The 16,008-nt window shown below is 49.1% G+C and overlaps 5 protein-coding genes across 5 annotated transcripts; 3 read left to right on the top strand and 2 right to left on the bottom strand.

Moving 5' to 3' along the window:
* Positions 1–1,800: 1,800 nt before the first annotated feature.
* On the top strand, positions 1,801–3,228 carry AO090012000415 (putative Gamma-butyrobetaine hydroxylase subfamily; the record flags this gene model as incomplete). Its single annotated transcript, XM_001727383.3, has 1 exon — positions 1,801–3,228. One exon carries the CDS (start codon positions 1,801–1,803, stop codon positions 3,226–3,228), a length of 1,428 nt encoding a protein of 475 aa, XP_001727435.1.
* Positions 3,229–3,611: 383 nt separating this feature from the next.
* Positions 3,612–4,505, bottom strand: AO090012000414 (PICOT family protein; the record flags this gene model as incomplete). The annotated part of the gene is made up of 1 exon (XM_023236468.1): positions 3,612–4,505. The coding sequence occupies one exon, from the start codon at positions 4,503–4,505 to the stop codon at positions 3,612–3,614; it is 894 nt and encodes a 297-aa protein (XP_023091392.1).
* A 584-nt stretch (positions 4,506–5,089) lies between these two features.
* AO090012000413 (uncharacterized protein) lies at positions 5,090–9,457 on the bottom strand (the record flags this gene model as incomplete). The annotated part of the gene is made up of 3 exons (XM_001727381.1): positions 5,090–5,468; positions 5,547–5,710; positions 5,777–9,457. The coding sequence occupies 3 exons, from the start codon at positions 9,455–9,457 to the stop codon at positions 5,090–5,092; spliced, it is 4,224 nt and encodes a 1,407-aa protein (XP_001727433.1).
* A 915-nt stretch (positions 9,458–10,372) lies between these two features.
* Positions 10,373–11,519, top strand: AO090012000412 (uncharacterized protein; the record flags this gene model as incomplete). The annotated part of the gene is made up of 2 exons (XM_023236467.1): positions 10,373–11,417; positions 11,491–11,519. The coding sequence occupies 2 exons, from the start codon at positions 10,373–10,375 to the stop codon at positions 11,517–11,519; spliced, it is 1,074 nt and encodes a 357-aa protein (XP_023091391.1).
* Positions 11,520–15,054: 3,535 nt separating this feature from the next.
* On the top strand, positions 15,055–15,545 carry AO090012000411 (uncharacterized protein; the record flags this gene model as incomplete). Its single annotated transcript, XM_023236466.1, has 2 exons — positions 15,055–15,388; positions 15,529–15,545. The coding sequence occupies 2 exons, from the start codon at positions 15,055–15,057 to the stop codon at positions 15,543–15,545; spliced, it is 351 nt and encodes a 116-aa protein (XP_023091390.1).
* Positions 15,546–16,008: the final 463 nt, after the last annotated feature.

The raw sequence follows: 16,008 nt of genomic DNA, 5'->3' as shown, positions 1-16,008 counted from the left end.
AGTTATCGATTGATTGCGATCTATTCTAAGAAATTTGCCCTTCAGAAAAGGAAAAGGAAAAAAAAAAAAAAAAAAAAAGGCAAAAAGGAAAAGAAAAATACCGGAGGCTATGTTTCAATACCTTATCGATACTGTAATAAATTCGACGATTCGAGGTCATAGACGGGCTTATCTTAGACCTGCACGTGTGGGTTTGAGTTCAACGCCGATCATCCCAGGTATTGCGAACTCCTAATCGCACCACTTCGGTTGGTAGAGGTATGTATTGAGAGAAGCGAGTTGGGTCAAATAAACGTGGTTCATCTCATTATCATTGATAGGAGGAAACAACATAAAATAACTAAATATCCTATGCTTCGCACTGGGAATGAGGTCACATCTTCAGAGCTGTGTCGAGCTTCCTCTTAACTTGAACCTGAAACGGTTTTCGTGGGAGTAGGCTAGGATCGATTGTGCGTTTGTCTGGTTCTTAGAAGTCAATAGATATACCAGAGGCTCTAGGAAAAGCCTTGAGATTGACACATTCATGATCTGAAGAGTAGGGTGTCGCTTGAGACCCTTTTCAGAGCCTGTAGGATCACTCCGGTGTCCCCAAGCATTCTCATCTTGGCCGAGCTCTTCGCACTCCACCGCCCCTTGGGAGTCTTCTTCGGAGATTTTGGCCCTGGGCGCAGAGCAGAACTACCGTCAGTCGTGGATTCAGTGAGCTTAAAAGGGACAACTCTACCTTCAACCCTATCGGAATAATCTTGGAGCCAAAGCCGTGGCCTAGAATCTTCCGTAGGGACAGCACTGATTCAAAAAGAGGGATGTGCTTTGGTCGAGTGCAATGAACCGATGGGTTTGATAGGGGAAGTTGGCAGAAGCTCTCACAGTTTCGCTGACGTCCCGGTCCAGATGAGCTTCAAGTGGGAGTACTAACTCTTGTACGATCCGTCAGTGAAGTGGGTAGGCTGTCGACTTCATCGATCTGTGAATTTAGGTGGCTTTCTGAGAGTTAATACTGCGTTACGTGACATATTGTGCCGTTTCCTTCGATGATGTTTGTCTATATCAGATGAGGGGCGCTTGTGTTCGGTTCCGCTTAAACTCTATCAAGCCATAAAACAATATCTCTCCTCTCCATCGATAAGCTTGTAGTGGTACTAGAACTATAGTCAGATGGCACCGAAACATTTAAGAAGTGAGAGGAATCGGACCTTCAAAACATGCCGCCTTGTAAGCCCACCTTCTTGAATAGGTAAGAACAGCCTGCTTGCGACATCGAAGCACGCTTGTATGCAGCATCGAGGAAATGAGACAGCAATCTATCGAGGCCTGGGCGATCTCATGAACCTAGATCCACTTGGTCCAAATCAGCCCTTCTACGACCGGGCCAGTACCATTAATTTCATCTCAATAGTATCATCTTTCTGACTAAGATGCACGTTTCGGACTAAGATAGCCCTCCCTGATCCTAGGATCATCAAGTGTCATCTCAGTCTTTAATCAGAACGAGGATAGTTGTATTATTACTAGAACTAGGTCACGGAAGACGTATCTAATACAGGCTTGCTGACTAAGAATATTACACCGTAATAATCGGGATGGTATTGTACGGCAATGTTTGCCCTTTTTACTCCGCACTTTTTATGGTTAAAAAGGAAACATCACGCTAATCCTGAAACGGCTTGGTGCCTGGACCTCGGCTTTTTCCCAAAACCTTCATATGGGATGATGTTCTCTCCAACATCCCCTCGTTTCAGTTTTTCTTTCTATCTTTCTGCTTTTTGTGCCCCTGGGGGTTGCCATTGACCCATCATGGTTCGTCTTTTGGCAACAGTTCTTCGATCCTCTCGGGCTGCTGTGCCTTCAGCTCGCCCTCTCTATTCCCGTGGTTACTCCGTTGCGAGCGGTGCCGCCGAAGATGCTGCTTCCCTCGGACCGACCCCAAAAAAAGGGCCCCCAGGGGGTCTACATGAACCTATCCGAAATTTAATGGATCCCCCAGAGCCCCAAGCTCGCAATACCCAGCCCTCCACACCCTCAATAGGGCGTCAAGGCATCAGAATCCGAACCGGGAAGGGGGATGTCTCGGCCATGCATTATCTGCTACGCGACGGCTGCAAATGCCCGCAATGTGTAGACCAGCACTCGAAGCAACGCAACTTCCGCATGTCCGACATCCCCACGGATATCAAACCACGCTCCACAGAGTGGGACGGCAGCGTCCTGAAAGTGAAATGGGAGAACGACATCCCCGGATTCGACGAGTCGCACACCTCCACGTACACCCTGAATCAACTACGAAACCCCTCCGCAAACTACTCCTACCATAGCACCGGCCGGAAGAGAAAGCGTCTGCTGTGGCACAACTGGTTCCAGCACCGCTTCGTCTCCTACGAAGAGTACATGCACGACGACGAAGCGTTCTCCAGCGCCATGCGCAATCTCGCCCGGACGGGTCTACTCTTCGTCAAGGACATCCCGGACTCCCGCGCCGAGGTCGAGAAGCTCGCGACCCGCATGGGGCCCCTCCGAAATACCTTCTACGGTTCCACGTGGGATGTCCGCACCGTCCCCGAGGCCAAGAACGTCGCCTACACGAGCCAGTTCCTGGGCTTCCACATGGATCTGATGTACATGAACGAGCCGCCGGGTTACCAGCTCCTACATTGTCTCCAGAACTCGTGCGATGGCGGCGAGTCGCTGTTCGCTGACTCGTTCGCCGTCGCTAGACAGCTTAGCATCGATGATCCGGAGGCTTTCAAGGCCCTGTGTAATCTCCGACTTTCCTATGAATATAACCATGAAAATGATATTTATACGAACGATTGGCCCGTGTTCCAGACTTATGTGGATGAGTACACGCAGCAGCAGCGGCTGATGCACGCCAACTACTCCCCGCCCTTCCAGGCCCCAATGCACGGACAGCGCCGTCCATTTAACCGTACCATGAGCGAGATGCGGGCCTTGGATAAATTCGCCAAGATGTTGGAGGACGAGAAGTATATCTACGAGCTGAAACTGAACCCGGGCGAGTGTGTGATCTTCGAGAACCGCCGGGTGCTGCACGCCCGAAGGCAGTTTAATACCGCTACTGGCCAGCGCTGGCTCGCTGGTGCCTATGTGGATGAGGACGCCGTGTTGTCCAAGTTCGCGACGTCGGCCCGTAAATACCCGCACTTGTGGCGCGACAGCCCGAGCAAACCATCTCGGAAAGAGGCCGAGGGAGAGGGTCAAGTTTAGAGCAACTAAACTTCCAAAGAGGAATCGACTATGTAAAGATAACGAACAACGTGATGTACTAAGGCATTGGCCGCGAGGCTACTGATTTTATGCAAAAATCTCGAATACATACGCATAGGGTATACAGCGGTTCAACGCAGTCAGAGGAGCTTAGATGAGCTCCTGTATATAAGCATAACGTGATATATATATTCATTTGTTTTTTTTGGGTCTCTTTTTATTAAGCTGTTGAATCGAAGGAATTAGACATGCAGGGAGACATGGTGCTGGAACACTGAACATAGAAAACGTGATGGCATCGCTGTCCTATAATCTAACAAATCGTGTTTGCAGGCAGATAGAAAACAAGACATAAAGAAAACTATTTCCCGTATTCTATAAATTCAAGCCGCAACGGGAGCCTTGTTGACAGAGTGCTCACGCAAGAAATCCGGATCATTTTCAATCTCGTCCTTGACCTGTTCACCAATTAGCACAAGTCCATTCAACCACGGTAAGGAAACCAAACAGAGGAAGAAAAAAAAGAGGAAATAAAGACTTACAATATCCAACCCCCCAACCAACTCCCCACCAACCCACAACTGCGGGAACGTCGGCCAATCCGCAAACTCCTTCAATCCCTGCCTCACATCCTCATCGGCCAAGATATTAAAGAACCCATACTTGACGCTCCTCTCCCGCAGAATTGCCACGAGCTGCCGACTGAACCCACACTGCGGCGCACTCGGCGTCCCCTTCATAAACAGCATCACCGGCGCCGCCTTGACCAGCTCTCTGAGTCGCGCAAACAGCGCCTCCTTCGACTGCTCCGGCGTCAGCGCATCCCCGTTCGCGGCTCCGGCCGGCGGCTGCGTAGCCGTCGTGGGGCCCGTCTCGCGGGGCACAGCGGCCAAGGGCGGGGGGATCGTGGCAGGTGCGCCGGTCGAGGCTTTCGAGCCGGCGTGGCGTTCGATGGCTTCACGGACGCGGACGGCGTCGCTGCCGGAGATGGATTCAAGGATTTTGCCGTCGCGAGTGAGGACTACGAAGGGCACGGCGGTGACCTCGTAAGTTTCAGAAATGTCGGGGAGTTCTTCGGCGTTGATGCTAATGAAGGAGGTTGTTGGGGGCTGTGTGGCGGGGTACTGGGATGCGAGGGCGGCGAGCACGGTGCGCATTTGCGCGCAGGGCGCGGCCCAGGGGGCATGGAAGTAGAGGATCGATAAGGTTGTTGAAGGCAGGGACTTGATGTGGGAGTCGAATTCTGCCTCGGAGGAAATTTCAATTAGGGTTGACATCTTGACGCTTTGCTTTGTCTTTTGCTTGACTCTGCGGGTTGAAGGTGGGGTTTGGGGGCGGGCTCTGGCTTTGGTTTTGCTGGGGTAATGGTGGAAATCTCGGGGATTGTCGCTCGGTTATGAGTTCGTTTAAATATGAGGACGTTTTAGGATGAGGTTGGAGTGGCGAAACGAAAAGTCGAAATTTGCGCTGCGCTTCGCCTGGGTTATAGTAGTGAGGAGAAGGGAAGAGGGAAGATCGGAGTGAGGCGAAATTTTGGCCGCTTATCAGATCGAAAATCTGCCGGCGCTGGCGATGACTCGGCCTTTCTGTTCATCTGTTTGGCTCCGGTGGGGCTCGCTTCCGATGACACCATCGTTGAGGCCCCCGTCGGGTTTAGTCGGGTTGCTGCCCTACAGCCTTCCTTTTCTCTACCACTGAATCATTAATTATAAAAAGGTTGACCCCTAGCCCAACTTGATAAAACCATCCTTCCTTGATTCTAACCTTTCCACTCAAAATGGAAAAGCGATGATGAGACATCCACTGGCGGTAGGTACGAATACACTATCATTACTATCTGTCCCCTTCTGATCACCTGTATCTATGACTCAGCCTTCTTGGTAGCCTTAGTCCTGAGTTTCATCATAAGGAACACTAGCCCGTAGATCCCAATCACAAATGAAACAACAATACCGGCATTCCTCCATCCATAAGACCTCTCCGCAAGGTTCAGTGTACGAAGATAATCCCCACCCTCGGTATATTGGCACACGCGGCAACCTGCAGTGTCAAGTGGGTTGAGCAGGTTCGTAGCCACCCCCAGGCCGCGTTGATACGTCTCGAGATACTCACCACAGGTTTGATTGGGAGCCGGGTCAAACACGGCCAGTTCATCCGGTGTGCAATGAACCGGTTTATCCCAGGTGGTGAATACGAGCAGGGAACTCATCAGGTAGTTAAAGGGGTCGATATAGTACATCCTGTTGTTGTTGAAGGTCACTATTAGATTACTGCTCAACTAGGGGTGGGTCTCTTGCAAACATAAAATGAGCACGTACCAGTATCTCCAGAACGGCTGGATTTGGCTGTATGGGATCATCACACCGCAGAAGGAGACTAGGGTTGTGATCACAAGAGGGTTGACCAGGGATGCAAATACGGCGTTGGGGGTATAAGCGGCGATCATTTGCCCAATCGCTGTGTAGAGACACTCGTACATTACCTATAAAATTGTTAGCTCTCACATATATGAAGCATGTAATGGGCCGGAAGATGGGAAGAGACTTACCACAACAAAAAACACACTGCCAGCGTGATATGGTGAGGTAGGAAGGCCGACAGTAAAGTACCAGCAGACATAATACAGAAATGCGCAAACAAGCAAGTAAGGAAACTCGGAGACTATAAGGCCTGTCACAAAAGGAGCCCAGTGGTACATCTTGCTCTTCTTCTCGCGTGCCTCGAAGATATCGCGACGGTCGATGAAAAGAGGCTGGAGTTGGGAAATGACACCTGGCGCCACGAAAATAAAATTAAACACAGTAAAGAGGTTCTGCTGCAGGTCTGTAAGTGAATCGCCAATCATCCAGAAGGTAAAGCCGTTCAACAGTGCTAGACTTATATGCATCGCGAATTTGTTGTTGAGGTATTCAGTATTGCGGAAGAGTGAGATATTCATACGATGCGTTACAAGCTTGGTTTGCGTCCACAGGGAAGCTGCAAATTCATGCTGCTCATCATTGACTGTGGTGTTTCGACTGAGAGCCTCTGCAGTCATGCTATCCAGTTCGCCAGAGAGCTTTTCATGTTCTGGTGACTGTAACCAGATCTGGTTCCAATCTTGACCTTCGCCTTTCCCTGAAACGACATCAATCATGTGCTCGGCAGGATTAGCCTCAGGCGGGCAAGGGGATCCATAGCGGCCGAAGTACTTCTTAATAGTGCTCGCATTCGGACCGATGTCTCCGAAATATACAGTTTTGCCGCCTGTAGTTAACAACAGGAGCTTGTCGAATTGCGTAAATAATTGAGCTGATGGTTGGTGTATAGTCACCAAGACAGCTTGCCCAGCTTCGGCAAGTTTGCGAAGAAAAAGAACAGTATTATAGGCAGACTGACCATCTAATCCTGACGTTGGTTCATCAAGGAAGATAAGAATACTTGGTTTTGCTACCAATTCGACAGCAATAGTAAGCCGCTTTCGTTGTTCCACTGAGAGGCCAGTTCCCGGATGACCAATAAGTGTATGTTCAAGGTCATTCAGTTCTAGCAAGTTCACAATTATATCGACATATCGCAACTTCTCTTCAGTAGGCGTATCGCGAGACTGGCGTAGGAGAGCTGAGAATTCAAGAGCCTCACGGACAGTCGCCAAGGGCTCGTGGATATCTAGCTGTTCAACATAACCAGCTGAGCGTTGGAATGAGATCGGAACAGGCCGGCCATCAACTAAAATAGATCCATGGATAGTACCGGAAGTTTTTCGTTGGGCGAGAACGTCAAGTAGTGTTGTCTTGCCAGCACCAGATGTGCCCATTAGAGCCCCAAGCATGCCCGGTTTGACATAACCTTGTACGTTATCAAGAAGAACGCGATCGCCTTCGGGGGTTTTAACAGTGTATGTCAAGTCTTTCCAGGTAAAGATGGCCTTATTACGGAGAAGATTATCGCCAATGCTTTCACTTGACGTATTAGAACTGACTGTGGACTTCTCCGTAGCTCGCGCTTCCTCGTCAACCGACTGCAAAAGATGCTTTGATCTGTGCTGTTGCTCCCGAGGAATAAGGAGTCTGCGGCTACCGTCTCCTAGCAATTTCCACCTAGAGGTAAAAAGGATGGTAAGCCCAACATAGAGCGCCCACCAGGCGCAGATAATGCCGACGTTGCGCCATATATGGCTATGGCTGAATGATATGGCTGCGAGGTAATCATCGCCTTTAAGGCTCGTCGCGCCAGGTGCTGCGCCAACAACACCAGCACATGATTGCCCCCCTGCTCCATCAATGTACTCGGAGCCACTAGGAATAAGGTTGGGGCCATAGCACGGTATGTCCTGGGCATGAAATTCATTTCCAAGAAGAGCTTCGAAAGCATATGCCATGGGGTTGATCCAAAAGATCCACACAAACCATGGATGCATCAGGGGTTTGATAATCATATATCCCATGTAGACAAATAACGCTACAATCGAGAGGCCAGAGACCTTTGTCGCAGCGTCAAAGGTAGGGAATGCGGCGCCAACGAGTCGGAAGAAGGCCGTCATGGACATCGCGGTGATAAAGTTAGTGATCAGATAAGTGAAAAAGGCCCCAGCCGAGGTCTTCAGACCAACCATGAAATACAGAACAAGCCCAAAATGCGTTACTTGGAATAGAAGCATGGGGAAATCCGCGACTATCTGGGCAATACAAATAGCCGCCGGGTGGTACAAGGCAAAGGAGCGGTGCTTTGCTAGAATGGGTCTGCCAGTGAATGAGTCGGTGACCTCTGATAGAGCTATAAGAGCGTTGTATAGAATAGAGAAGAACAGAGCACCACCCTTTAGGAAAAGGCCGCTCGAATTGTCCGGAGCAGAATAGAATAGAGAGCCACCGAGGAGAGCTTGAATGAGTGTAGCGCCTTGTTTCATGAGTAGCGTCGCCTTGTCGCCTCGTTTGAGCTGGTACTCTCTGAGGATGGCGGCCTTGATCTGGGTAATGAAATCAGCGGTGACTGGAGATTTCTTGAACGTGCCCCTGTGCTTCTCACGAGACACCATTTCCTTAAAGACGGCCGTGTTTTCATCGGCTTCCTTGCTTTTTGGGTAGATTTGGCACTCTTCCAGCATCCTTCTCTTGACTTCCGATCGCTCGTATGCAGCAAGAATCTCATCGGCGGTATGTGGGAACTTGTCTTCGTATCCAGGCGCAATACGGCGCTCGGTAGGAACTGTTACACCCGTCAGGAAATCTCCTTGGTTGGAACCTGGGTCCCGCATAAAACCAAGGTCCTCCATGAATGGGACCGCGTCTTTTCGCAGTCCGTAGAAGATTTGCTTGCCCTCATCGAGAACGAGTACCTTATCGAAATGCTCGTAGATGCCGTTGCCCGCCTGATAGAGTGTAACAATAGTAGCTAGGCCGAGGACATCGGTCATGGCTCTAATTGCCTTAATCCACTCGAGTGCTGTACTAGCGTCAAGACCTCGTGTGGAGTTATCCCAGCAGAAGACACTCGCACGAGTAGTCAGGCATTCAAGGATAGATACACGTTTCCTCTCACCTCCTGAGACACCCCTGATGAAAGCGTCTCCGACCTTTGTGCGTTCGGTATGGGATATTCCGACAGATCGAAGGAGGAAATCCTTATAGAATTGAACGTATTCTTCATGAGTGGTGATTCCAGGTGGCAGGTGATAGGGAACCTTCATGCGAGCGGCAAACTTGATGGTATCTTCGACAGTTAGAGTGGGAAAGAAAATTTCCTCCTCCGAATTCATGATGATCTGGCCACGGTACTGTTGGGCTTCGACGGCGGACATATTTCCATAGCTGACGTCTCCAGTGACCTCCTCGTAGCCCTGTCGATTGTTGGCGAGTACGCTCAGCAGTGTCGTGCAACCAGCCCCGGGACGTCCCAGCACGAGCAACATCTCTCCTGGCTTGACGCATCCATATGAGTCTTGAATGATGGTCTTGAGTTGGGTATCATTGCTGCCCTTGTGGAAGGGGAGAAGTTGGGATACAACGTTTTCCTTGAATGTGGCGTTACCGCCAACACCTTTGATAGTGAGGTTTTGCCAGGCGATGCCCAACTTTCGCGGCTTCTCTCCACCAGCTTCGTCTCGTTCTCTCATTCTGTGCAGCTCGGGTGCCATGTGCCATGTCGCTTGGACATGCTGAACGGAGTCTCTTTTCGTCTCGTCCTCAGTATCTCGCTCTTCGCCCGCGACGGTGGATTTTGTGTCGCTAGTTGACGAACTGAGGCTCATTTCGAAGATTGAGAAAGTGTGAATAGAACAACGGAGTTCCGGGGTGCGAATAGAGACTTAATACGGTTTAAAGACTTGATAGGTATATATAACTATATATACACCGACCCTAGGAACAGAGTCTACGTTGTTATCACTTGTTCCAGATCCCATTGCGTGCACTATCGGATAACCTGAATACACAACAGGGAAACCCTCCTTGTTCGGAAGGTAAACGAGACATTATTCAATTTCTTAGCATGAACCCTCCGGATAAGAACATACGTAGTACATACATGCCTGAACGGAATGATTATTAAACCCTAGATATCACCCTAGCGTTGGAACCATGGGGCAATAGTGGATGGCTCTAACCTAATTTTAATACTATAAATACGGGGCACGAATGAGTTTATTGATTTATAAGCTTCACGATAGGCTTGGAACCTTACTGCTGGTTCCAATAAAACCCTCCGCGGAGCATTAAAATGCCTGCAAAGGTTAGGCCCACCCTCTTTTCTCCATTAAATCCTCGCCATCTCGACAACCCTCCGCAACGCTAACCCTCCATATTAGAGTAGCATGGCTTTCGACCACATTCATCCATCACAGACGCGCTTTTCCTGTGAGGTCTGCAGGAGGCAAAAGACAAAATGCCAACGCATACGACGGAACGACCCTAAATGTGCACGGTGTACAATCCTTGGTGTAGAATGTACTCCTGGGCAACAGGGGAAAGTCGGTAGACCAAAGCAGGGGACAGCTTCCAGCAAAGATGTTTCGAAACTTTCAGGTCCGAAGTCCTGCTCAACCACCAAGCAAGCTGTGCGCCAAACGCGCACTCGACAGAAACAGCCGGCTGCGCGAGACACTCTAGGAAGGAGGCAAGAGTTTCCTCCTTTCGTGGATGCTGAATATGGGCTCGGGTGGAGCAACATGGCCGCTCCGGCAAACCTGTCAACTCCAACTCCAATGTTGGTAACAGCGGCGGCCAATTGGCCAACAGTTGGAATAGTTCAAATCCACCGGAACGCGCTTACATGGAACTTTACAGACATCATTATAGACAACTCGGACTTTCCCTTGGCCAACTTCGACTCGACATTCGGCTCCTCACTCGACAAGGCTGCCAATAAAATACCCCATGCCTCGGCGACCACTGTGATACCGGGACCAGAAGATGCAGTCGACGGTATCGAGACTTCAGACGCTCTAGGCAAACTCTCCAAGATCAACCTCGAATTGCACGTTCGCGTCGCGGCAGCCGAAATGAACAAAACGATCCTAGACTTCAATAGCCTTATCTACCAAAATAGCCCCTTGTGTATCGACAACTATACGCTAGCTGTGTTCACACTCAAGGCATCCCAAGAGTTTGTGCAGATCCTGACGCGGCTCCTTAACAGCCGGCAATGTCATGGGATACCGTCTACCTCGCAGAAGCCAGTAAGCCTCTACCCGGAGCCGATACTGCTGCCTTTGCAATCCCACCAGGATAATGTCCTCGATTCTACCTCGGCCACTTCTCCACCCTTCTTCTCCGCAGTATTGCAGCCGTTGTTAGCTCCGCTCGCTTTGACCATCATAAGCATCTTCACGCAACTCATTACGGTCTACGGCTTATTTCTTGAGCACCTATCTACGCGTATCGAGCGACTCTCCACCGATCCAATCACCCCTATCCCGGGTATAATATTTGGAGGGGTGCCACTAGAGACCCCTTGTATGCAGGGAATGCTATTCTTCAACGGCGTTATTCATCTCTTAGAAACAATGGAGCAGGCTCTAGGCATCAGCGAGCGTGAAGGTGGCACAGTAGGCTTGCTATCGGATAGGCAGGTCGAGGTACTGTGGAGTGAGCTAGACGGGGGACTTATTATCACACCTGATGGTGGCACCATGAGGCCCGCCGACGTGAAGAAACTGCTTGGGAGAATGGCCATGATACTTAATCACTTTTCTTTGGTAGATCAACAGCGCCGTATATAATGCTGTGGCACAGTAGCCATCAACCATCTAAACTCCCGATTCGTATGAGCTAATTTTGCTACTAGAATTTCAAGAAGTTGGACACGGCCTGTGAGAGATTACTGTAAGCTGGTTTCCTTACCTGAGTAAACTATATTGCCCGTCCAGTTTAAGTTTCTTTCCCCCCTTGATTCTTGATCAGCATCCTGTGCGTGTACGCGAAGTTTAACAGTACGGAATACAACTTAGCTCGGTCTAAGTTTCCAGATGACTTGCTCACCTCTATCTTACCGCTTACGTTCTAACCTAGAGTACATAAGAAGTGAATTGGATTCGCCTCCCACGAGCCTCACGACTAATGAAAAATTTCACAAGGCCCGTGTGAATGCAATTGGGTAGCTTTCGCATCGTGAGACCGAATCAACAGGATTTAGCCAACGACGCAAGAAATTTATGATTACAGACCATCTGGGGATAGAATTGATCTTTCATCCACACTTCTACACGCTTATTCTTGCAAGTTGGCATTAGCAACTCCGAAACATGGTGATTGATAAATAAGCCCCGTTGACTAGTTAACTGCAGGAGGATTGATTACTGATCGAAATTTCTACGAACACATGGTTTTTGCCCCCGGGATGTTCAGTAATCAGTAATATCTTGTATTAGAGTTAAGAGCGGGTACTGGATGCCTAACCCTAACTAACGGGACAATAACCTAGCACTTCCCCTCAGCGTCGTTCTTTTATTCTTCTGTTCTAGACTACACCAAATATATTAAGCTATTCTAGGCGTGTTTGCCTATCGAGCCGGTCCTACCGAGATCGTTTCCATACTCCCAAGATTTCAGATTTTATTAACCAATCGCATTCTTGAAACCCTATGTTGACATTTACAATTCATGTACCATATCCATCGGGAATAGTCATACCACCAAGCGGAAAATTACGCTGAGAAGCAGACTTGTTTGCTTGCAAATTGTCTACCAATGCACGTCTTCGTCGGGATCTGGGAGTCGCGCAGATATTGTGTTTACTCCAGAGCTGAGCTCGGTGGATTGTGTAACTACGGTAGCACCCGAAGGATCATTCTCTATATGAAGGAATCAAGCTCTTGGTGAACTCTAGGCCCGTCTCTTATCGTATAGGGTAGCATGGCATTTTAGTTCATGTTCGTGTTGTTTGCTTCTGATCTTTTAACTCCAAAATGGGTCCGACTACGTCGGATGCGCTTTACGCACAGAACATCAACGGTTAGACTGTACGTATGACATTAGGAAATAATTATTTATTTGTTAATATGACTGTCCCAAATTTGACGTAAACGCATGAGATCTACGCGTCGCTGAAATTGCAAGCAATGCTATTAGAATAGGAATCCGATGAGCTCTGCCGAGTTAGAGATCCATTGATCTTCCATGGCATCATTTAGGTTACAAAGGTACACGCCTTTAGTAGTAGCAGATAGCCATTGATCTTTACATACTGCATGCCATAGTGCATCATTTGTCGGCATAGGGAATCGTAGATCGGCCGCAGTAAGTGCCCCGTCGACTGTCGTCACACTGTAGCTGCCTACAGCACTATCCCGAGTACCTGCCCTGCGCAGCATTCTGTGAAATTTGTACAGCGCTAGATCGAATCGTTTTACTTCCTCGATGCTAACCCAGACATATGAAGCAAGATCATCTGACTGATATCGTGCGAGCATGTTTTGGATAGTAGAACATGCCTAGTCTTTGGCAACTCCCAACCAGTGAGTCCAGAAGCTCGCTGTCAGGTGATGGGAGGGAAGGCTTCAGATCAAGCCCCATGGAGCCACCGCCTCTGTGTAAGAGGGCGAAGATAATATGCAATAGGATTGCTTGGTATGTCGGGATGGGCCAGGAACAATCACTGCAGGCGCCCTCTACACCAGAGGCATCCCATACCTCCTGCATCGTATTTCTTAGTAATCGGAAGAATCGACCATAATGCGTGGCACTGGCTCACCTTCTGTTGTCGTATGGCCAGTCCCAGTGTTTTGTGCAGGTCGAGTGCGGCAGACTGCGCACTGCGCTCTCCACTCAACCACAGGCCGATGACCATCACTGACTGCGCAAGCAAAGGCGTTTCATTGAACCCGTTGAATGAGCCACGGTGAATAAATGGCCAATAAGGATGAAACTTCTCAAAATAGAGATCCACAAAGCATTGTTTCTTCCATGACCCAGCGCTGGGGAACGAACCTTGCGACGGAAGCTGTGGTCTTTCGGTCAAGCTGCCACGAGAGTCACGGCGGTTCGTCCTTCCGAGGACACTGGGGAAACAGGGAATCTTACGGCGAATACAGTCATGGCATAGTGGCCCGCCTTCACAGCGAGACTTCAGGCTCCGACAATTTGAACAGGCGTGTCTTGTCTGAGACACCGATCCGTCAACAGCATGCACCCGTCGCATATGTCGGCGGAGGGTGTCACTTTACCAAGGAATATGGACGTCAGAGATGCTATCTTCCAGTTCCAAAGCAGGAGTAGCTACAGCTTACTTGCGTCCGAATTCCTGACTACAGACTGAGCATGCGAAAGTCTGACGATATGTACTATGTTGCGCCTGGTGGCGTTTGAGGTGTTCCCTGCGCCGATAGGTCGCGCTGCAACCTGGAAAGCAACAGTGTAATTCTCCCGTGGATACCGCACTACGATGCATAATATCCCTAATGACGAGTCATTCCACTCGTTCTTCCTCAATAAGTCGTTGAGGGTGGCACGTAGTGGCAACGTAGAGGTTCTGACGGGAGACTGCGGTGGGAGGTTCCGGTGCAGTGATTAATCCTCCCGGGATATCCCACTATACCCATCCCAACTGCCACCATCTATTCAACGTTTTAGGGCATTTTATTAATACAACCCACCAATTATCGGCATCAGGACAGATAGTCTTCATTTGTAATTATTGAATGGATTGTTCTTAGGTAATTCTCTGACATTGCACATGCGAGTATCTTATGTAAGTTATTATTGCCCCCAATACTATATAAGTACACAAAGCAATCAAATAGTCAACACTGATAGAGCACTTATCATATCATTATTTCAACCATACCTTTTCCGCTTCAAGATCATGGCTCCTGCTATACTTATTGTTGGCGCGACTGGCAACACCGGCCGAAGTGTTGCTGAAACCCTGCCAAAATTGCTGAAAACTAGCCATCTGTTGTCTGGTCACCGGGTTATTGCTCTCACTCGTTCTATGGACAACCCAGTGACTCAGCAGCTTGCTAAGCTGTCTGGTGTTGAGGTAATTGTAAAAAACTGGGTGGAAATCACGCCTGACTGGCTCCGCGAACACCAAGTGGTTAGAGCATTTATTGCCTCACACAATGAACCGAATCAATTCGCCGAAGAATCCACCTTTTTCCTTGCCGCCCTCAGAGCTGGTGTCAAGTATGCTGTGCGTATCTCAACCACCGCTGCGAATGTTCGATCGGATTGCAACGCTTACTATGCACGCACGCATTGGGCCATCGAGACACTCCTGAGCTCGCCGGAATTTGCTGGCTTGCAATGGACTTCGCTTCAGCCGAATGTTTTTTCACCACTTTATCTTTCTACTGCTGCAGAATTGATTAAACAATACCGCAAAACCGGAAAGCAGGATCCACTGAGATTGATGGCTTCAAAGGATGCGCCGGTGGGCATCATCGACCCCACTGAAGTCGGAGTCTTTGCAGCTCATCTCTTGTCCGACGGCAATCCTACCGTGCACAACAAGGCCAGATATGTTCTGAACGGGCCAGAGGACATAACTGGAAAACAGATTGTGGATATGGTTGAGCAGTACATCGGCGTCCAGGTTGAGGAAGTCATCTATAAGGATGTGTCGTTCATTGACTTTCTTTATGAGCATCAGTATGCGGCGACTCATCAATCAAAGAACGTGATCTTGTCTATCAAACACGCGCCCGAGACAGCATGGGAAGGGCAGTGCACGGCGTCTACAACCAGTAAGGAAGTTTTGGAGCTCGCTGCACCAAAACATACCCCTGCTGATGTGTTGAAGAGCCTCTTGGAGGAGTAAGGACACGGTACGTCGGTTTTGACAGATGTTTTACATGGTGTCCAAGAATCGGCTCGTGTGGTTTAGCGGCCATGATGCCTTAGGACTAGGGCCTGGGTCCTACGGGTGTCTTCACTGTATGGGATCGCCGGGATTTCCTCTTCGCTTTGGAGGAAAGCATGCTTGAAATAGTTATTGTAGGTAGTGCCTAAATTAAGTTATTTGGTCGTTATCTTTGTAATACCCTGGCGAAAATGATATCCTTCGCTATATAAATTGTGAAGCTCTAGTCTGTACGTATATATGTTACCTTTTCATAGCCATGTGAGAGGTGATATGGAGTAAGAAGGAGCTTGCTACTGGTATCCAGGAGCGGCTGGGGTAATAGATATATGCTCAGTGAGCAATCAGTGGGTGTACTCAGGGACCTCTCATGTGCTGCCCTCATAAAAAGCGGCGGCACGTCGAAAATATGCATAAAATTAATTCAGCTGTACATAATCGCGTTATTGCTATGTCTGAGTCATCAGTGCACGTCGATCTACTATCGGCACGTGATACAAAAAG

The sequence above is a fragment of the Aspergillus oryzae genome, chromosome 4 (assembly GCF_000184455.2).
Source record: "Aspergillus oryzae RIB40 DNA, chromosome 4".
Classification (NCBI taxonomy): domain Eukaryota; kingdom Fungi; phylum Ascomycota; class Eurotiomycetes; order Eurotiales; family Aspergillaceae; genus Aspergillus; species Aspergillus oryzae.
This window is presented reverse-complemented; position numbering and strand designations above follow the sequence as displayed.